The sequence below is a fragment of the Notamacropus eugenii genome, chromosome 1 (genome assembly GCF_028372415.1).
Source record: "Notamacropus eugenii isolate mMacEug1 chromosome 1, mMacEug1.pri_v2, whole genome shotgun sequence".
Lineage (NCBI taxonomy): Eukaryota > Metazoa > Chordata > Mammalia > Diprotodontia > Macropodidae > Notamacropus > Notamacropus eugenii.
In genome coordinates, this window is record NC_092872.1 from 198,469,749 (window position 1) to 198,492,892 (window position 23,144).

General features: G+C 39.5%; 1 protein-coding gene across 1 annotated transcript; it reads right to left on the reverse strand.

Annotated features, from left to right (window-relative positions):
• Positions 1–969: 969 nt before the first annotated feature.
• On the reverse strand, positions 970–4,361 carry PRLHR (prolactin releasing hormone receptor). The gene has a single exon (XM_072639039.1). It carries the CDS (start codon positions 4,207–4,209, stop codon positions 3,136–3,138), a length of 1,074 nt encoding a protein of 357 aa, XP_072495140.1. The 5' UTR covers positions 4,210–4,361; the 3' UTR covers positions 970–3,135.
• Positions 4,362–23,144: the final 18,783 nt, after the last annotated feature.

The window sequence follows — 23,144 nt, forward strand, 5'->3', positions numbered from 1 at the left end:
AACATACAGTACATGTGGGGAAGCAGTAAGAGACAAGTTAGGAACAGTCATTTGGGGCTAGATTATAGAAGGCCTTCAATGCCAGGCTAAAGAGCATCGACTTTATTCAATACTCAATCAGCAAACATTTATTAGCTACCTAATATATATCAAGTACTGGGTTAAGTGCTGGGGATACAAAGATGAAAGATAAAAATAGCCCCTGCCTGAAAGGAGCTTACATTCTATTGGAAGAAATACACACATATGTACATTAAAGGTATATACAGGGTAATCTGGAGGAAAGGCATTAGCAACTTGGAGGGTGAGAGAACAGAAAAAGTTTCATGTAAAAGATCATACTTGAGTTGAACTTTGAAGTAGGAATTCCAGAAAGTAGAGGAGAGAAAAAGGGGCATTCTAAGCATTTGAGAAAGCCTGAAAAAGCATAGAGATCAGAAACAATGGGAAGTCAGTTAGGTATTTCACCTTATTTACTACATAAATACAGCCAGGACCTGATTAGCGTGAATAAAATTATAATTATGTCAAATGAGGTCATGGGTTTCAACCTAATGGAAATATATAGTGTGAATTCAATTGCTTCATTCGTTATTTGTGCTAATCGAGACCTCGTTGCAATCCTAAGCCATTCCTGGAACCTGAGAGAAGTATTTGTATCTTTGTTATAAAATCAAGTACAAATTCTCTTTGGAGTTCCTGATGACAGCAGGAGATTTTCTCAGCATTTTGTTTTTCAGTTGGCTTCCCTGATGTTTCCTCGAGGTTTTGCACATCAGCTCCCTTAGTCAACCTTCCAGTAATCTTTGAGCAATTGTGCTGTTCAGTGGGAAACAGAATTCTTTATCAGTTTCCTCCAAACTATTATCTTTCAACCACATAATCCTGAGATGGAATCAGATACTTCAAAAAATAGTTGTCACCTCACTTACCAAACCAGACATGGCCAGACAGTAAAAGTCCTTTATTTTTAAGATATTTGCAATCAAATTCAACAAACATTTATCAAGCAACTGCTTGTAAAGAACACTCTGGTAGGCGCAAGGGAGACACAAAATTCACATAATCTCTATTGAGGTTGTTAGTCTAGTAGGGGAAATGTGATAAATGCACAAATAATTGCACTTACTTTAAGACATCAACCATCCATAATTTCCTCAGTGCAGGCAATCCTTCCACCAATGCAGGTTGGAACAAACCCTCCCCACCTTCCTCCCATAGATCTTAGAAAATGGTCTTCCTAAGTTGTTGTGACCAAAAAGCATCAAGTAATGCACAACAGGCTTATGATTATTAATAAAAACCAGGCAACCTAATCTGGAATGTTTCCATCAGGATCAGACAGTTTTCTAATTTTACTATATTAACACCAGTATTGGGCTTATGGGTTTCATTCTCTGTGGAGGAAGCATACTTTTATATATAATGTTTGAGTTTTTACACTTTTTAAACTACAAGTCACAAGGTGCACTGAGCTGGGAATTACAGTTTTTAAAATCCAAGGTCAGCTAATAATCAGTTATATGATCTGATACACAGGCCACACAAATATGTTCACTTTTCTACATTTTCATTTCCTTTTTTGCAAAATATGCAGGCTGGACTGAATAATCTCCAAGGTCCCTTTCATCCTCAGATTTCTGGGATACTAAGTTTGTGGGAAGTCTTCTCTCAACATTTTAATAAAGCCAGCAACAAAAGGAAAAGGAAACCCTTATAAATCAGTTTGGAAATGATGGAGTAAATTGAGGTCCAGAGAAGGTACTTAACTTGCTTGGAATGACACAGTGCTAGAGGTTAGACCACTTTATGTCATCCAAGAAGTTTGATAACAATCCCTACTTGCTTCCCTGGCCTTTAAGGAGTAAAATTCGGAGGCTCCTGGGTAGGTGGGACATGTTACACAAGCTCTGGCTTGAAGACTTCCAGCAGGGACTAAAAGGTAATAATCTGTTCCCTCTTTACAAAAACTAGAAAGTCGTTTCTAAAGCAATCAATGGAGGCTTTAATGAGCTAAACCACAGGAGCCAGAACAGTATGAGGTGAGTAGCAAATTTAATTTTTTTTTTTAAAATCAGCAAGGTCTGTGCCCTAGGAGAGAAACAAAAAAAGGTAACCATATAAACAAACACTTTCGTGCAGGGAAGAACTATCTGTCTGTCATTTTCACTGTCCCGGTGAAGGGAAGGAGAAGTTGCTTGTGGATCCCACATCTGACTTCACCTGGCAGAAATCAGACAAGGAGCATCTTCCCAGGAAAAGAAGAACTCTGGGTCATGGTACTTTCAGCATGGCAACTCTTTGAAAATCCCTATCCCGCTTTCCTCTGTCCCCCACCCCAATAAAATCTCACCCAGGAGCAAAAGTTTCAAGTTGATAGCTGAAAGAAAACCGTAGCACTGAATAGGCGGCTCTTGGGGCTTTCCAGCAGTGACTAAAGAGGCAGAGGAAAAAAGGAAGGAAAATACAGCTCTGAGAGTGTTCATTTGGAAACAAAAGCTAAGTTGACCGTTGTTAGTGACGATGCACACCTAGATGTGGTCTATGCAGCTCTCTGTACAGTACAGAGTGGGTGGAAAGCAAGGTCTTCATTGAGAGTCTGTGTGTGATGGGAGGGGAGAAAGGCAACCGCAGAGTAGCTGTCCAGCCTTGTCCTTTCTTGAAGTTTGTGAACCGTTTCTCACGCTCTCTTCACATTTCACCCCCTCCAGCCCAAAGCGCCCTGATGGCTGGACCTGAGAGGCCTGGTCTCCCCAAAGGTAATGAAGTGAGAGAAACCGTAGTGTCTCGGTGCTGGGTGCAGAGAAGTAATCATTGAGAGGAGGGTCTTCCTCTCAGTTGGTGAGAGGGCAGATCAGCTAATACTGTGTGCGCTGACTGGGAAAGAAGCGGAAAAGGGTTAGGAGTGTGCGGATAGAGGTGGGAAAATCATAAGGTCCTTCCTCAAAATGAGTTGCAGGGGGTTCACCTCCATTTCACTTGGGGGACAGGTGCTAAGGGAACCTGGGGGCGCAAAAGTTGAGTTTGAGGAGCGACTGCGATTAGCTGTCCCCCCGGGGTGGTTCAATCTAACCGTCTACGCAGCCCAGCGCTGGAGAAATCCACTTTTTGTGCGCCCCCACCTCTCCCGCAGCCTCACAGGACCACAGTCGCGAGTGCACACGCTGGAGGCCCGTCTACCGGTTGGACGCGCTTCGTCCTTCGGCGCCGCCGCCACCAGCGCTTCCAACAGAACATCTTCTTGAGTTCACAACGGAAGCTGTCGTGGAGCCAGGCGTAGAGGAAGGCGTTGGTGCAGGCAGAGGTCATGGCAAGCCAGTGGCAGAGCAGCTGCAGCAGGTTGAAGTAGCGCTTGTCGATGAGGCTGATGTCCAGGTCCTTGACCAAGTTAAAGATGTGAAGCGGCAGCCAGCACGCCCCGAAGGCGGCCACCACAAGCACGAGCAGGCGGAAGGTCTTGCGCCTCCGGGCGCGGTCCCACTCCGCCTGCTGCTGCGATGTGGCGTTTCCCGGGAGCACGCGGTTGCGGAGGCGCACGGAGATGCGCAGGTAGGACACGGAGATGACTCCCAGGGGCAGCACGTAGGTGAGCAGTAAGGTGCTGTAGGCGTAGGCCAGACGATCCCGCTCTCGGTGAAACCAGAACTCCTCGCAGATGGCGAAGTGCAGCTCGGGGAAATCGGCGTGGTAGGTGTGGAGAAGCGCGGGAGCGGCCAGGGCGCAGCTCAGCAGCCAGATGGCTGCCAGCACACCTGCACAGGCGGGGACACTGAGGCGGCGGCGGCGCAGCGGGTGAGCAGTGGCATGGTAGCGGTCCACCGCGATGACCGTCAGGGTGAACACAGACACCGATACGGTCACAGGTTGCATGAGGAACACGAAGTAGCACAGGAAGCGGCCGTACACCCAGCCCCGAGGCTCGAAGGTGTAAGCCAAAGTCAGGGGCACGCAGGTGGCGCACATTAGGATGTCCGAGAAGGCCAGGTTGCCCACGAGAAAGTTGGTGACATTGTGCATACGCCTGGTCCGGCAGATGACATAGATGAGAAGGTAGTTGCCCACGACTCCGACAGACACTACGAGCGAATAGCCGGGGATGATGAGAGGTTTGAAAGACTGTACGAACTGCAGCCCTGCGAACTGCGGACTGGCATTGCGCGGGTGCAGGGCGGACAGCAGGCTCTGCGAAGTCCGATTATCCGGGGTCATCTCCGCTCCCTCGGAGTGCCTACGTCTAAACTCCAGACAGCGCGGCGCACGAAGCCTACTCCTTTCCAAAAAACTCGGACCTACAAACCCGCCGATCTTCCGACATCTCCTTGGAAGTTGGCGGCCAAAAAACCCGGGCGCCTACCGAGGACGCGAGGACCACCTCGGATTATCCGACTCACCCTGGAGGTGAGCTAATGTGAGAGTGAAGAAAACGTCGGCTCTTCTGTGACAGGTTCCGCGTTTGGGGAGGGAGAGAGGCGTGGAGACGGAACTAGAAGTTAGCTAGTCCCCAGTTGGCTGCCCAGGACTTAACGTATCTTCTTACGTGGCTGTGATTTTAAGCGATTAAATTATTCCACGCAAGGTTCCTGCCTCACCCCTCATACTCAAAGGCCCAGCTTTTTCTGTTTGCATACGAAGAGGAAAAACCTAAGCTCACAGTGCAAGCACTAAGTTTGGGGAGGAGTCCTGCCCAACAGGGACATGGAAGCCAAGAAGACCACGCGATCAGGCTTAGCCCCCAGGTGCCCAGCTCCACCCCAACCCCGCTCTGTACCGCCACAGAAATCCAACGAGAACATAGCTTTCAGCCACTAGAGGGGACTCGCTCTCTTAGTGCTGGGATGATCGGATGGATTGGACTGCATTAAGAGGAACGCTGGACTTAGAGTGTGTGTTTTGAATGCAGTCAATACCATGTTGCTGGACTGTCGTGCACATTAATAGACAGAGGGGGCGGGGAGAGAGAGACGGAGAGGGAAAGAGAATAGGAACGAGGGAAAAAAGAAGACGTGGCATCATCTAGGCTTCCGGGCAGCGAGCAATCTGGGTGTTTAAATACCTTGAGCACGCTAATTATATCATAAAAAGAACATCGGTTTGGTGTAGGAAGGTAGTTGCATGTGCTCAGAATGATTTGGAAAATAGAACTTGTAAGCAGAAATTAGACTAAAGAAACAGTTGGTGTCACCAGACGGTCTCTTAATTGATGTCATTTCCCACCCACAGTTACTGTGGCTCTTTCCTATAACCAGAGGGTCAGTTCAACTGAATCTTTTATCTTTTCAAAGAAACACATCCCTCCCTCCCCCCAGTCTTGGCACATCCACCCGAAATCTACATATGGCTGAGTTAAGTGAAATCCAGGAGTCAGAAATGTCAAGGAAAATTAGATCCACTTGATCATTAATAAAGTCTACTTCTGTGCCATCTTTCTTCAAGTATCAAACTTCCTCCCTATAGCAAGAGAGAAAGTGAGTGGCTTGTGTTGAAATAGCCTCAAAATATAAAACCATTTTACCTTACTAATTCAAGTGAATTTTTCTTTATGTGAAAATAGCTAGGTCAAAAACATTTTTTAATTGCTGTTACATCTATCATTCCCAAAGTAAGAAATTATTAAGATTCTTGGATTGGGAGTCAGAAGACCTGAGTTAAGATCCTGTCTCTTATACTTAACTATTCTGTGACTTCCCTTCATTGGACCTTGCCAGTTGAATGAAGCTATTGGATCAATAATTTTGAAGCTTCCTTTCACCTCTAATTCTATGATCCTTTGGACTCTGAACTTAAGGCAAGATCCCGGAAAGTATGGCCTGACCTGAAGGTTGTTTTTTTAAAAATTACAGGTCCAGAAGTCAGTCCTCTCTTGTGCCTCTGGCTGCTTTATCCTAACAATCAAAATAACGTTCAGTTTGTTTTTTTATCTTTGGACCTGTCTTCCACGCTCAGTATGAGATTTGGACAGCCGCAAGCCCCAGCTAATTTGGGTTCAAAGAACTAATAATACTCTTTTGCCAAACTACTATTAGATATTCTGCTCTTCAGGCTTTCTGTGAATCTGACAGTCTGAACTCAGAAATATAACTGGGCAGGCAGAAATTGATCAAAATGCTGCCATCCTATCTTTATCTCATGGGAGTCTACTCTCCAAAAGAGTGACATCAAGGAAGATCATTTAACTAGAAGTAACTGTAGCAACTACAAGCTTAGTGCCCAGGGTAGGGGAATAGTCTGACTGTACTCTTCACTTGTCCAATAGCCCCTTGGGATCCCTGGATCCCTCCAAAACTCAGGTCAAGGCTTACTTTCATGAAGTCTTTCCTTATCCCTGCCCAGCTACCATGTGCCCTCTTTGCCCAAACTACCATGGATTCACTTCGTATCAATTCTGTAGAGGCTTAATTATGTACATGCTATTTCCCTTATGAAAATGTAAGCTTCTTGAGGGCAGGCACTATTTCACTTGTAGTTTTGCATCTGCAGCACTTGGCACAGTGCCTACTACATGGTAGGCACTTAGGCCCATGTTTGTTGATTGATGTCATTTTTATTAAGAAAAATTGCATATACCAAAAGCTGATGTTACTGCAGCTTTGAAGCTTTGCACAGCTCTTTACGCACATCATCTCATTGAATGCTCACAGCAAGTCTGTGAGGGGAGCACAGTTACCCCTAGGGCTCAAAGGGCTTTGTAATCGCTCAGGATAAAGCAGCTAGAGAGATTTTGATGTGGCACACAAGCCCAGGTTTTCAGGCAGGCAAGTTCGGCATCCATTGTTCTCTGTCTGTCTGCCTCTGCCTCTGTCTCTGTCTCTGTCTCTGTCTCTGTCTCTGTCTCTGTCTCTCTCTGTCTCTCTCTCTGTCTCTCTCTCTGTCTCTCTCTCTCTCTCTCTCGAGGATTTAAGGACATCTCTTCAAATATATGAATAAATGAGGAGGTCTCACATGGGAGAATATAGGCTTGTAATTAGTGGCTTTTAATTTTTTTAAATCTTTCCATCTGTTAGAGGATTTATTTAAAGGGTACACGAAAAGAAATCTCACCAGAATATACTCAAGGGAAGGCCAAACGACTCACATACCGGTACTAGGTCTTCTCCCCTCTTTAACTCTCCTCCTAACTTCAGTTCTCTGTTTTAGCACCCACTGTCTTTTTAAACTAACATAATATACAGTGTCCCAAAGTCTGAGTGCAGTTTTACTCATTAAAGCTAAAACTGCACTAAGTTTTGTGGAACAGCCTGTAACATGAAAGCTGTCCTTTTCACTCTCATCCCTGATTAAACTGAATTGACAGCCAGAGTTGGCTTCAATTGAAAATTTCTCAAGAGAAATATCCTAGCAAAAATTATTTGTACACAATGCCCGAGTACAGCTTAGACACATGTAAAAAAAAAAGACTTTGCTATGATAATGCAGACATATAGACTCTGGGCTTGGGTGGAATGGAAATTGAAGGGCTGGATGGTTGCATAAGCTAGGTATGTGCTGAGAGAGGGTAGGTCCAGTTCCCTGCTGTATGCACAGAGAATGGAACTTGTTTTGGAAAATTCAGCCAGTGTTACATCTATAAGACATTATCCTCACTCTTTAGATCAGTCTGTTGATCACCCAAATAAGCTACTGTCTAACCCCAGGGGGAAGAATTAGTATGAATAGGAGGACATTAAAGAGAGGAAATTTTGGACTCAGTATAAGGAAGAACTTTCAAGGAATTCGAATTATTTAAGAAGCTGGGTTGCTTTTAGAGAAAGTGACCTTCTAGGCACCAGAGGTATTCAAGTAGAGACTGGATAACCATATGTTGGGAATGTTATAATGGGATTTCTGCTTCAGATAGGCAGCAAATTGAAAGTCCCTTGCACTGAGGTCCCTCATGCCTCTCAGATTCTAGCATTAACTTGATTACAAAGGGCTATGAAATCAGTGACTTCCTCTCTCTCTCTCTCTCTCTCTCTCTCTCTCTCTCTCTCTCTCTCTCTCTCTCTCTCTCTCTCTCTCTCTCTCTCATCCTCTAAGGATAACCAGGATGACTTATGTGAGGTAATACTGGAACCCAGATTTTCATGACTCCAAAGCTGATCCTCTGTTCTCCTCTCCTGTAGGATAGACAGAGTCATCTCTCACTCATCTCCCTTCCAGTGTTGTAAGAAAAAGATTTTTTCAACTCGTGTCATTGTTGCTGCTGAAACTGTGATCTTGAAACTGTATGCTGAAACTATAATTTTGGTATATCTCAAATAAGATCATGAATGTGAAGTTCCCAGAAAATGTGAGCTGTTATTACTGTTATCATTATTATTTCTGCAGGGAAGTAATAGGGAACGAAAGTTCATAGTCAATCCAGGATCGAATTTGTTGATGCACAGCTTATTTAGGCATTTTTCCCTGAGATGATTCATCCTGGTTTTAACAAGGAGCAGGAGCTATGTGATTATAGTGTGCATCCCTGATGCAGTTTATGAATCCTCACACTTTTAATCTGTACTATTATTTAAATACTTATTTGATCACCTACAACGTTAGGCAACATATAAAAATCTACAGTATACAATACACACTTTACACTACAGAGGTTTCTAGAGGCATAACACCCTAAAACAACATTAGCCATACAGTACATCAAACAAAGTATGGCAAAAAGCACTAGACTTGGAAAACAAAGATGAGGCTATAGAGCCATTACTAATAGGGGAATTATTCTTTCAGTAAAGGTGAGGGTTGAATTGAACAATATACATTTCAGAGAGTTAGAACACTGAGCATGAAATAGAATCAGATGGTACAATGAAAAGACTCGGTCAGAAAACATGGAGTGAAGTCCCATTTTCATCATCTACCCATCAGGTAAGCTTGAAAAAAGTCATTCAATCTTTTGGAACCTCAGCTGCTCCATCCATGAAATGGGGAAAGGGGCCAAGTGGTAATAACACCTTCACTATCTAATTTATGGGGTTTTCAAGTGAGGAAAATGTTTTGTGGACTGACAGACACTGCACAAGTCTGATGACATTATTGCAGGAGTAATATTAATAATAAATACTGAGGAGGCTTTCAGTGGGCCTACATCCTAATAATTTTATTGAACTACAAAGAGAAGCTAGGTTATTCACCAGTGAAATAGTCTGCAGAAAAATAAATAGAAAAAATCGATAACAGTAGATCGATTTATCCCAAGATCTTTACTAGCTAAATTCCAAGGGACAAGATGAAAAAGAATGATGATAATGATGGTGGTGGTGGTGGTGATATCCAGGCTGGAACTAATTGAGAGATTGAACCTGGGAACTTGGCTACATTAGCAGAAAAAAACTTCAAAATTTAGGAATGTGATGCCAAATCAATTTTAAGTAACCTTAGCATTTCTGATGCTTGTATTTTCAATGAACCATTGTCAATATATAATAGTAACAACAGGAAGGGTATAATCTACTGATTAGCTGCTGAAAGTTGGGATAAGTAATTTCACTGGTATAGGGAACTCCTCCATGGGGAAATTCCCTCTTCCAATGCAATTATTGGACTTGGTATTAGTTTTAAAGTGGTGCCTTGAGTAGTGAGAGGGGAAGTTACTTGGCCAGGGTCATATAGTCAGTATGTGTTGGAGGCAGACTTTGAACTCATGAAATCCTTTGTCAGTGTCAGTTTTGTATCCACTATGTTTCTCAAGCTAAAAGTAAAAGCTAATTAAAATATAGATGATCAAAACTACAAACCTTCAGTCAACTTACCATATGGCTGGTGCAATGTCTAAAGTGGGATTGACTAAAGTTTCTTCTGGCTCTAAGATTCTATAATCCTATAATCATCTTCTTGGCAGGAGGGGAACAAGTTAAGTTTTTTGGACTGATGTACTTTGGATTTTTTAATAGTAACAAGGCTTATTTGTTCATGTTCTATGTTATCACTAAATAGAGTGCCCTAGAGACCTTTCTATGAATTATTGTGGTATCATACCACTTAACTTCTGTTTGAGAAAATAGTGTTAAAATCAATCCAAGACAAATAATCCCCGTTTTTATTTCACATAACATAAAAATTAATTCATTTTAGGTAGAATTAATAATATCTAAATATTTTAAATGTGAGTTATACAAAAACTATAAAAATATATATGTATATATACATATACACATAAACACACTCCTTACAAAACAGTGTATAGAAAAATGTTCCATCTTAATGGTATTTAAAAACATATTTTGCTAAACTGGTGCTCAATGTAGCTTGTTTGGGGAAAAAAAATCATGGTAAAGCATAGCTATTTATTGACTAAGACAGAAAGAAAATTATGCTTGTGGCAATCAGAAAGTTTCAGGATCCTTCAACTTGTGGGAAAATGGAGCTGAAGAAATATTTAAGCATTCTTAAGATACCGAATTGGAGGTGAAATATGATATCATCCCAGTTCCAATGTGTCAGCATAATATAATAATCTATTGCCTAAAGAGTCCCCGTGATATCCTTGTTCACTTCTTAAACTTTTCAACCTTATCTCAGTTGTAGCTGTGATAAGAAGCAATATGGAATATTAAAGTAAGAAATTATGGATTTCATTATCACACGTGAATTTCAAGTCTGCTTGCCATAGAATACTTTTTACATTCAGATCTGAATTTGTACTAGCATCTGAATTAAGAACACAATGTGTGTAATTATATAACAGAAATGTTTTAAACTTGAATACATTTGTTTTTAACTACTATTTTCAGATTGTGTCTATCATGCTTGCGGTCTAAAATATTCTAGTTTAATACAAGGACTTTTTCTGTATGAACTTATTTGTACATATTGCCTCAAGTGCTGTTGATGGGCCATCTGTTTCAGCACTATGGAAACATCCATCAAGTATGACAAGTTAATTCATACTATCAGGAGGACTCAGTACAGAATCTAACCCCTAATTACCTAAACCCGAGTTTGTCTGGTTTAACTCTAGTTTCAAGACAGGTGTTCTGAGACCCATTAGGAAAAGTATTTTTTTAATGCTTTTCATCTGTTAAGCCTTCCAATAAAGGAGACAAGATTAACCAGAAGTAGCTACCTCCCCTCAACAACCCCCTCCCTCTCCCTCAAAAAAAAAAAAGTCCATACATCTATGTACTGAGGAAACTGTCTGGCTTTGAAGCATCCAAAAAATTTCAGTTGCTAGTTAGAACTGTTGAAATCATAAGATCATATTTGAGGTGAAATTCCTGAAATTTGAGCTCATTTGAGGTGGGCAACTTCATGTTGTTACTTTGGGGTTTTACCATAGGCTCTTTTCTTATCCACATCCATGAGGAACTCAGAGGTGCAGCTGATTGTCAGGTCTACTATTATGACTGTAAAAGAATTGGTTCTCCCAGATCTAGAATCATCCAAACAGTGCCTTTCCTACCCCCCTTTCATCTACTTTCCTTCCTTTCCCTAGGCATCTGGAGAAAACACTAGAGAATAAAGGTATGTGCCTGGTGCCAGTCAAATCTTGAATACGGATCTCTGGTTCAACTGCCAGAAAAGTCCTGAAAACTGACCTTTCTGTCTTAGTCAACTGTTGTTGTCATTATTATTTCTGATCTTGAAATTCCCTTTTTTTCTTCCATAGAGAAGGACTTGGTTATGGGAGGCAGTAGAGTTAATATTCTGCCATTCAAGATTATCTAAGTGTCTTCAAGATTATCTTGTGTCTTTTTTAACTCCTATGAGGATCTGATTGGACAGGTTGTGTCTTCTGCTATATATTAATTCCTAAGTCTCCTGCTGGTCTATCAATTCTACATATATGTTTGGGAGCTAGTATTTTTCAGGCTAGTTGACTTTCCAGGTCACAGTCAGTCTACTTAGGCTCCATCTCTGTTCAGTATTTTTAACTTGTTTATTTGGCCTTCAGGGGAATTGAGTGTTTGATGTCCACAGTGTGTGTGTGGCAGTGGATTTTCTGTTCCGTTCTTGAGTAAATATTTTCTATTAGTTCTTGTTGTAGGGCTAACACATGGAAGTTCACTATATCCCAAATTTGTCTTGACAGAGTCAATACCAAATCTCAGACAACAGACTTTGACTTATTGGGGTGATGTAGAGAGAACATTATAGTGCACATCATATACATTGTGTGTGTATATCAAATCAATTGGTGTATACTGAGTTTTCATTATGCATAAGGCACCATATGTCTACATATGATAGACCTTTATTTGTCTGTATAGAAACTTTGTTCCACTTAAATAATTGACCCCTTTTCTTCCTTTCTCATTACTGATTCATTTTGATTCTTCCCAACATTTCTTTGGGACCCCGAGGCAGGTAGGAAAGAGAATGACACTTTTTTTATCTCTCTGGTTTGATTGTAATTTTTAAAGTAGAATGCCAAGTGATTTAAAAGTGAAAACCTCTTTAGCATACAAAAGACTCATTCTGTGTAGCTGTAGGCTTTAAAAATTCTGATTTTCCAGGAATCACTGAGAATATGCAAGTTCACAGTGACTAACTGACTTGAAATTATTTCTCAGTTGGGTGCTTTTATAAATCTACTCCACTTTAGCCCTTAGGAAAATATAAAGAAACCTCACCATCAATATACTTACTATTTAATACTATCTCCATACCCTGTCTCCTTTCTTAATTTCATTATTTGTCAGCAACAATAGAAATCAACAGAAGAAACTTAAATACTGTTGCTTTTTCTGAAATGGGGGCATGGCATGTGCTTGTTTTATTTGTGGGCTCAAGAAGAACAGAAGAAAATACTGTTTCAAAACAATAGCACACAGACCCCAATGAACCACACCACATGCATGTCAGCATTTAGACAGGGCAGATGCACGAACAAAACAGGCAAGCCTCTGTTTTTCTTTCCCTGGCATTGGTATCACTGTGGCCTTTCAAAGGGAAGGGAACTCTTCAAAGCAAATGCTCGTGGATATCAGGGTCAAGAAGAGTGGCTTCCCAGTTGACCATAATGATGATCACATTTTGTGCATAGAGTGAAATCTTCCAGGGCCAAGAGAATAACACCCTATGCAGCCCCTCATGGAAGATCTCATGGATCCAGGCCTAAGGGACAGGGTAATAGCAGGCAAAATTCAAACCAGCAGCAGAACAAATCATCCCAAATACATAGGGATCAGTGGCATCAGGGTGGAGATCCCACAGCAGGTTAAAAATCACAGAAGCAACCAACAAACAGCAAATCCCATAACCACAATGACCAGCAAGCAGAAAGTCCTATGGCACTGGACCCTGTCCCAATCAGCTTAGCTCTGGGTAACTCGACCTGACATAACCTGATTCTGGAGCTTGAATTAGATCTGTATGTAAGACATCAGGATGACCAGCAAAAGGAGTAGGTAAGTAACCAGTTGCAGCCCACAGTCATAGACTGGGTCCTGACACTCCTGGCAACCTCAGAACCCGTCACAGAGCCTCACTGTGGCAGGCAGGGCCAGGCACGTAGGCAATGCCCAGATAGCTAATATCATGGGGCACTGAGCACAGGGAGATGTGTCAGCATAATGGATGCACCAAGTAGTAGTTCACAGTGATGGGAGTCAGGGTAAAAATAGACAACTATCTGCTGCTTACAGAAAAAAGATCAAGTAGCACAAGTTACCTCCAAAGACCCAGTCCTGGGGCTCAAAAGCATAAGCTAAGGTCAAGGTACACACACAACACACATGAGTACACCAGAGAAAGCCAGATTACCAATGACAAAGTTGGTCACACTGTACAACTCGTACGTCTGTGCAATCATGTATATGAGGAGACAGTTGCCTCACAGTCCCAACAGCATCAGCACAACATACAGTAGCAAGATCAGCTCTTATAGTTATTGCACTAGCTGGAGTCCCTGGAATGAGCACCCTGACTCATGACCCAAATTTCCAGATGTCCCATTCCTGGAGGATCCTGGTGTACTCTGATTAGCTCAGCCATTTCCTCAAGTTTGCAGTCAATGGTGTTGACCAGGACCTCCAGGACTTTGAGTGGATATTGAATCCATGGATACTTATCTAAAGAAAAAAGAAATTGAAGTCAGACCTCTATTCATGAATAGAGAAGATTCTTCCATACTCCCCACCTTCCACACCCAAACTCCCCAAATTTGTATGTACATATATACACTGTACACACATATTACATATACACATATATTCCATTCTCTATGGATATGGTACAACATTGCATTTTATAATATTTCTACCTCACCTTATCTTATAGCACTTCATATTCTTTCATTATGTTTACAGCATGTATTTTCATTTGTATTCTATTTATGGACATCTTATCTTCTCCTACAAGATTTTTGAGGGAAGAGAATATGTCATGTTCTCTTATTCAACCCCTCAACTCCTATGGCAGAGTCTTGAACACATTTGGTTTTTAATAAACATTGATTGAGTGAATTACACAATACATACATGTGTGTGTATACACTTTGTACTTTAATTCCTATAAAAATGACTACGTGGGTAACCAAGTGGAGCCAGATCCTAGAACACAGTCTTACTTGGCATATTAGGGCTGGTGCCCAGAGTGCTGGGTGTCAGTACTGGCAGACAGCAGAAGTGCAGAAGTTCCCTACTCCAGGTTTCTTTACCATCACTGCAGCCTCAATATTAGTCTCTCCTTGGATATTGAACTGTCTCCAATAGTTTAGTGGAGGGAGATGGGTATTTGAGAATGGAAGGAGAGAGAGTGCCTCCCATTGTCACCCTGCTTAGTCCTTCCTTTCCTGCACTTTGACTCAGCCATTTTGGGGAAGCTGAGAGTATTTGTATGCATCTGGTTAAGGTACTACAAAACACATAAGCATAATACTGAGGAAAGGGGAACCTTCCTGTAAAGAATGGCCTCAAGTAGTAAGGAAACAAGAAATTTTAAAAACTTACTGCTGTAGGTGGTTCTAATTACTCTCTCTCTGCCTCTGCCTCTGCCTCTGGCACAACCTGGACATCAAAAGAAAGGAAGTCAGAAGGTGTCAATACATGAAACACCTATATTATCAAGGAAAGTGTTCAAGTGCAGGGATCCAAACTCAGCATTTAGTCCTGCTGGTCCCGTTTGGGATCTAAGAGAAACTTGGTGGGGAGAGTGGAAACAATGGAGAGAAGATGTGTGATGGTGAAACTGAATAATTTCAGAGTCTACTGTGCTTTTTTGCTTGGACTGATGCAGTAGTTCAATACAAGCATGCTACAGTGATTTAATATTTAGAGGCTGCAGTGAGGAGTGACTACACAAACTTTCATGAGGGGGAGGGGGAAGTGTTTTGGCTAGATACCATTCCTTCACTCCAGTCTTACACAGCCAACTCTCTCCATCATCACCACCCCTCCCCCATCCTTTCCCAACACCCCAACACCACCTCTCCCCATGTTCTTTTTCCTTCTGCTTCCCTTCTCAAGAGAAGTATTCTGGGAGAGACAGTTGCTAGGAAAAGGTTCAGCACTGAGGACAGCTCCATGGGGTTCTCGAAGGCTCTGAAAGATAGGCACCGCAGTGAGTGCTTTTTTTCAACTTGTTTGTTCATTTTTTCCAGAGAAGCAAAGGACATTTGTCCATGGAAAGCAAGCTAGAGAAAGGGTGTGCCAGGCTCATTCACAGTGATTTTTCCAGTCAACACCATAGGCTGTAGTTAGCATCTTACCAATATTAAGAATAAGAACAAAAAACATTACTGGAAGAATAGAAAGAACAATTGGTCAACTCTTTAGAGAGATTCATTTGCTGTTCCTATAGGTGAGGACCATAGGAAATTGCTGGATGATAGCGCTGCTGTTGTTTTACCATATGTGCATTTTTTCTAAATAAAGTAGGCAAGTCAAAGACAGAATCAGTTTTCTGTAGTCTACCCAAGGCTGCCATATTATACTGTTGACTCATATTGAGCTTGTACTTCTCCACAACAGCCAGAGCTCTTTTTAGATAAACTATTATCTAGCCATTATTTCTTTGCCTTCAACATGTGAAAATTACTCTTGAAATCTAAGCGTAAGACATTATATTTGTACCTTGACTCAATAGCTCAGCCTGTCAAGATGTTTTTTTAATCCTGCCTGTCATCCTGTATGCTAGGCATTTATGTCATTTGAAAGTATGATAATCATGCCATCTAAGTTTTGTTCAAGTCAATGATTTTTGAAAACAACACAGGGCTAAGGACAGATTCCTGGGACACTCTGCTAGAGTCCTCCTTCTAAGCTTACATTGGGCCAATAATGATTAATCTGGATTTAGTTATTTAAGCAAATCTGAATCCCCATAACTGTGCAATAGTCTACCACAAATCTCTCCAAATTGTCCACAAAGAGAGCATGAGAAACAAAACCTAACCTTTTTTTTACCATTACTTTTACCTTAAACTTCCCTGAAAGAGTATCAGAATTGAGGCTACAGAATTGAGATCTGTCTAAAGTATAACACAAAGGGGAAGTATAAGTAGGGACACAATTTTTAATGGAAAATTTTATGAACACAGAATTTAATATAGAAAATTATGTTTTCCATGGTATGAAGGTATTTCTTCAATGGTACACTTTTATACTACATGATCTGAAGGATTAAAGCTTCCTATAGAGAAGTAGCACATAAGAGAGCACAATTTTCAAATGTTGCCTGCTATGTGTGCATGCCTTGATGCTGATTCAAAGCCAGAGCAGTCTGTTCCACTTGGCTTTCACCTTATTAAAATCAGTCTATTAAGGACTACTTGACAAAGTATAAAAAAGCTACAGTAAATAAAAGGCTACTAGAAAATATTTATAGCAGAGAACATTGTGGGTACTTTGGGAATGGGAGAGGAAGAGAGGGAGGAGCTTTTCTGTTTGTTTGTCGGGTCCTGGTCCTACGATCATGGATTTTATTCCAGTCAGTTGCAGTTTATATTCAGCACTTAGCACACTTTGAGTGCTTAGTCAACATAAAATAATCAAACACCTGTATGAATAACTTAAGGTCATACAAATATTAGCATTTGGAAAGCTGACACCAGACACTGACATGTTCAGAGTTGATGAAAATTTGCCAATATTCATGGAAAGTCTGTGGTTTTAATCTTACCCATATCTGGCACTTAGAAAAGAAAGTGAGCAATTGAGAAAGGTCTTACTCCAAAGACAAGCTATTATTATCTTTAATAGAAGATTTGTACATATGAAAAGCCTCCCTAGGAACCAAAAGTGTGACTGTTCAGCCCATATTAGTTTTCCAGAATTAATTGCACCAAGAAAATTCTAGAACATGGTGGTAAAGGCCTGAGGAAAGTGGAAGTGATGGGAGAAAAATTCAAAAGATGTAGTAAACACAGCCCTTCCTATTTTTGTTGTTGTCATTGTTTACTCATTTCAGTCATGTCTGACTCTTTGTGACCCTATTTAGGATTTTCTTGCCAAGATACTGGAGTGGTTTGCAATTTCTTTCCCCTATTCATTTTATAGATGAGGAAACTGAGGAAAATAGGTTAAGTGACTTAGCCAAAGTCACAAACTAATAAATGTCAGAGGTCAGATTTGAACTCAGGTCTTCCTGACTCCAGGGCTAGTACTCTATCCACCATTCTACCCATCTGCCTGGTTCTTCCTATAAGGGAGGTTAAACAATAATAAGGAAGGAAGCAGTTCTACCATAAGCAAATAAACTTATTTGGGATATATCATTTAAGTCAACAAATATTTGTAAGAATGCCTTGTATCCTGAGAACTATACTAAGTAATGGAAGAGTAACAAAGTTTCGATAAGATGCTACCTCTGTTCTCTTGGAGCTTCCAGTCTAATATAAAAAAAGTAATTGACATGTTGGTATGAAGTTAGGGGATCTGTTGCCTTCCTCAAGAAGCTATACAGATAGAAAGTGTAAATAACTTCAAAGGAGTTTAGGTAAACTGATTATTAGGAAATTATAGTGACAGTTCATAAATTTAAAATCACTTATATCTGGATGACTCAAAGTCACTTTAATCTGGCTTTACAGAACACTTTCATATTTGCTATCACAACTGATCTTTGAAAAAGCCACAGAATACACACACACACACACACACACACACACACACACACACATACATACATACACACACACACACACACACACACACACACACACACATATATATATATATATATATATATATATATATATATATATACAGATGCTATATCCCAAACCAAATGTAATAGAAGTTATAAAGGAAAACCTCTCTCCAAAAATCATTCCCCAGTTGTTTTATCATAGAAAGAATATTGAATTATGGAGATCACAAGTCTGATCTAATAATTGTTTATTTATTAGATGATTAATTCATAATATTATAGTTCTATTCTTATGAGCAGGATGTAAGATAAAAGGACATCTAAAATATGAAGAAAAATGTCTCAGTGCTATTCTCAAAGATTCTCCATTAAATTATCAATTTCCTTAGTCTATTCTGAAACTTTAGAATTGATATCAACAAATATAAATGAAATCAGTGTTGAATATATTTTCAGACTTGGAAAAAAGTGACAGTTTGAAACTTGCTGAAACTTGAATAACCACTTCTGTAAAAATGCATTTTCATTCATTTCTACAATGTAAGCACTCATAAGAGTGAGAGGTCACTAAAAAGATGAAATACTATACATTTTATCTAATCCTCACAACCTCTTTAACCTCTACTTGATAGGAATTATGTACAAGAGATAAGCAATTTCAGCTTCCTCCATAGTCTTGAACATCACTAACTAATGATATAACACATTCGTGAATTAACAACAAAGAAGGCTAATCTCTAATCACTAAAGCCCTCATTCAGCATTCCTCCCCCAACTTCTACTGGGGGGAAGGCTGAGTCTGCTTTGAGTTGCAGCCCCCAAAGAAATCACTATTGAAAGGGAAGGAGTCAAAAAGTAAACAATAAGGGAATATAACAGGGAAAAGACTAAAATAATCAAAGACTTTAGGAGGAAGAAAACTCTACTTAAGACTTAAAGCTTAAGCAGATAAATCATCGAGGAAAATGTTAGTAACCAAAGGAAGTATAGCCTTAAGATTAGCTAAGAAAAACAGTACAGACATGTTTAAAAAAATATTTCGAGGCAAAGGAAAATAAATCAACATCTAATGAGGCAGATGACCCTGTGAGTTCCTAAGAAAGCATGGAACTAGAATATGATATTTCTAAGTGATTTAGAAGAGAAATCAGAATTGTAAAAGCAGAATTTATGACCTACACATCAGAAATAATTAACAGAACAGAAAAAAATTGAATCTATAGTAGCAAATATCATCAAAGAAAAAAAATAACTGGGAATAGAAATTACCAGAAATGAAGGAGAGCCTGAAAAAAAGAGGAACAAAAAGCAATAATGATGAAAGAAAACATGACCTTCATACTAGCAAAACATATTTATCTTGAAGATAATATGCATTAAAAACAATGTAAGGATTACAGGTTTCCCAAAAACATCAGAATTTGAAAACGTAAAGATCACAATGCAAAAAATAATATAAGCAATTATTAAGCATTTACTATATCTTTCTAGGTGCTAGAAAAGATACAATGTTTAGAAAACAATTCAATGAAGATGACAAAATCACAGAGAGGGAGTGAAGAGAAAGAAGAAAGGGTCTGGGACAAAGTTTAGAGCATTTATGCTTATGGTATAGGAGATGGATGGTGATCAGCCAAAATCATCTGAAAAAGAGTGATCATATATGTAGAAGAAAGGAGAGAAGAGGATAACATTAAAGAGGAGGGAGTGACCAGCAGTGTCAGAAACTGAAGCAATATAAAGGAGAAAAAAGAAAAGTCAGATTTAACATGCAAGAGATCATTGGCCATTTCTTATAGTACAATAATATTCCATTAAATTCATACCTGAATTTGCTTAGCCCTTCCTCAGTCATTGGGCATCTACTTTGATTCAAATTCTTTGCCACCATAGAAAATGATGCCATAAATACTTTGATGTATATGGAACCTTTCCTTTTGTCAATGACTTTCTTTGTCTATACCTAGCAGTGAAAGGATATGTGAAATTTTAGAAAATTTATTTGAATAACTCCAGACTATTTTCCAGAATGGTTATATAAATTCATAGCTCCACCAAAAAAATGCATTAGAGTGCCTGTCTTTACAACTCCTCAGACACTGACTATTCCCATCTATTGTCACCTTTGCCAATTTTCTTGGTCTGAAATAAAACCTCAAGGTTGTTTTGATTTACATTTCTCTTATTAGTGAGGTGGAGAATTCTTTTATATGGTTAATAATGATCTGAAATTCTTTTGAGAATGCTGTTTACACATATCTATTTGGGAACTGATTTTTTAATCCATTTTTTATTATTTGTCTGTTTATCTTGGATCTCAAATCCTTATTAGAGTTATCCAATGCAAAGATTTTTTTCCTCAGCTAACCACTTCTCTTCTTATCCTCCTAGATACATTAATTTTGTTAATGCAGAATCTTTTCCATTTCATGTAATCAGTCTCATCCATCGTAACTACTGTGATTGCTTTATTGTTTGATGAACAGAGAATCATAAAAAGATACATGAATTGATACAAAGTGTATTAAGCAGATCCAAGAAACCAATATACATAATAATTATAAGATCAATGGAAAGAACAATTACAAAACCAAAACAATGTTGTAAAATTGTAGAGATCAAACTTGGTACCAAAGAATCAATATAAAAAGGTACTTCCCTATTCGAATTCCCTATACCTCTTTTGAAGAGACGGGGGTCCATGGGTATGGAACACTACATATAAGTCTGTGTGGAGGGGGGTGGATTTGATGATTAATGGTAGTGACGGATGATGGACCCTAAACCAACTTCACCAACACAAAACACTTAAAAGCTATTTCTGTTTCCTTTTCATAATAGTCTCACAATGTAATATCTTCACTCTTCCTTCCTGAGTAAAAATTACTTCCTGAGTAAAAATATTCACAAAATGGTGGGTTAAGAATGTACAAATAAATCTGCAGTATGTGGGAAAGAAAAGGTTCTTCATCTGTCTGTACAGCACAGGCAATTAAAACAACTCAGAAAAGAGAGGCTGTATGATAGAGTGGAGGAAAAACTCTGGAGTCAGGAAGACCTTAGTACAAATCCTGCTTTTGACATATAGTGCCTCTGTGACTCTTGAGAAGTGGCTTAAACTCAGAATGTCCCAGGCCATTCTGTAGGTCTTTAAGTTACAGGGAGTTGCTCATCTGTATTCATAAAGGGAGCTCCTTTTATTGGCAAAATCACAAATCTAAACACTGCCACCCTTCCAACATCAAAATAAAACAAAATTCTTAACCTTTGGAAGAACCAAAACATTTTTTAAAAATCTTTCAAGAATATGATAACTGGAATTTACATTATGTATAAAGTTTTCAAAAAATTTTTCATTCATTATTTCATCCCTATGAAATAGATACTGTTATTCCCATTTTTCAAATGAGGAAACTGAGGATTGGGTTAAATGATTTGCCCATAACCATTCAGTTAATAAATATCAGAGGCAAGATTTGTACCCAGTCCTTTTTGATATCAAGTCTATCATGCTATCATCCTCCACACTGCCAATGAATTCTGTCCATGTTATCTAATTGCAAACAACCTTTGGGTACTTAAAACATCAACTTTGACTATCATCATTTGCCTTGGAAAATTACAATTGTATAAATATATAAACTCCCATAAATTTACCAGGATCATATTAATCTAATGAACACAGTTGGATTTTAAAAAAAAACTATTCCCACAAACATTCCTTTATTATATCAGTTGCAGTAGTGATGATAATAATAATGGTGGCAAATAAATTTTGGTTTACAAAATGGTCTATATACATTATTTTACTTCATCCTTGCAACATCTTTCTAAGTGAGATAGTGCAATTGTTTTAATATCTATTGTGGCCATGAGGAAACTGAGGGTTAGGTTATGTGATTTGCCCAAGTTATCGTACGTGAGGGGCAGCTAGTTGGTGCAGTGGATAGAGTGCTGCGCCTGAAGTCAGGAAGACTCAGATCTGGCCTCAGCCATTTACTAGCTGTGTAACCCTGAACAAGTCACTTAACCTTGTTTGCTTCAGTTTCCTCATCTGTAAAATGAGCAATGGCAAGCCACTCCAATATCTCTGCCAAGAAAACCCCAAATGTGGTCAAACACAACTGAAAAACAATTTAGCAACAACAGTACATGTACAGAATAATAAGGTATAGTAATAGGTGTGTGGTAGAACCAGGATCTGAACCAAGATTTTCTTATCCCTTACCCAGCATTCTTTACACTATACCACATGCTCTAATTTGAGACATGTTCTGTCTTGGTAATAAAATGTACTCCAAAATTTGGTCTACACCATAAATGTCAGTGCAGATAGAGCTCAGGTGGCATTTGCTTTGGGGGGATGGTCTATTTACCAGTCTTCCCTTTCCCTATATTTTCTCCATTTATTCATTTCACTTTCCTACAGTTATTCTTGTGAATCATGCACCCAGATTTTTATCATTTTGCATCCACAAATAAATTTTGCTCTTTATTTAACTAACCATGAGGTAGTTTCTTTTTACAGACTAACTTGTAGGTTTTGACAGTATTCTCTTTTTTCTTAATTTTCTCTAAGTTGTTATGCCCTGGAAAGCCCTTGTAAGTGCCAAGTGCAAAATCTACCATCCATTCCTTGTGCTCCTAATTGGTTAGTGAAACTTCATAAACCAGCCATCAATCTGAACATAATGAATCTTATTACCAGCAGTGAGAGAGCTTGGTATGGTGGAAAAAATCATTGGATTTGAAGCCAAAAGACCAGGCAGGGTTTGAGTTCCAGCTGTCTCAGCTATTCCTGGGGTCTTCATGCTGCTTACTACTTGGTGATGATTAGCAAGCTTCATCTCTGGCCTTAGATCTCTCATCTGCAAAATGAGGAAGGTTTAACTGGATGGTCTCTAAAGTCCTTTCTTGCTCTAACATTCTGTGATTTGTGCATGAGGTATTTATTACCAGTTAGAAAGGGTTAAAAGGAGGTTAACCAAATTGTACCAAGCATTGGTAAAGAAGCATGGCATTGTTTTTCACTTTGTCTTCATATCCCCAATTCCTTGCATGTATTTGGTGCTTAATAATGCTTGTTAGATTAGATTAGATTGAACTGGAGGAGAATCTATGATTCTCAAATATGCTAATTT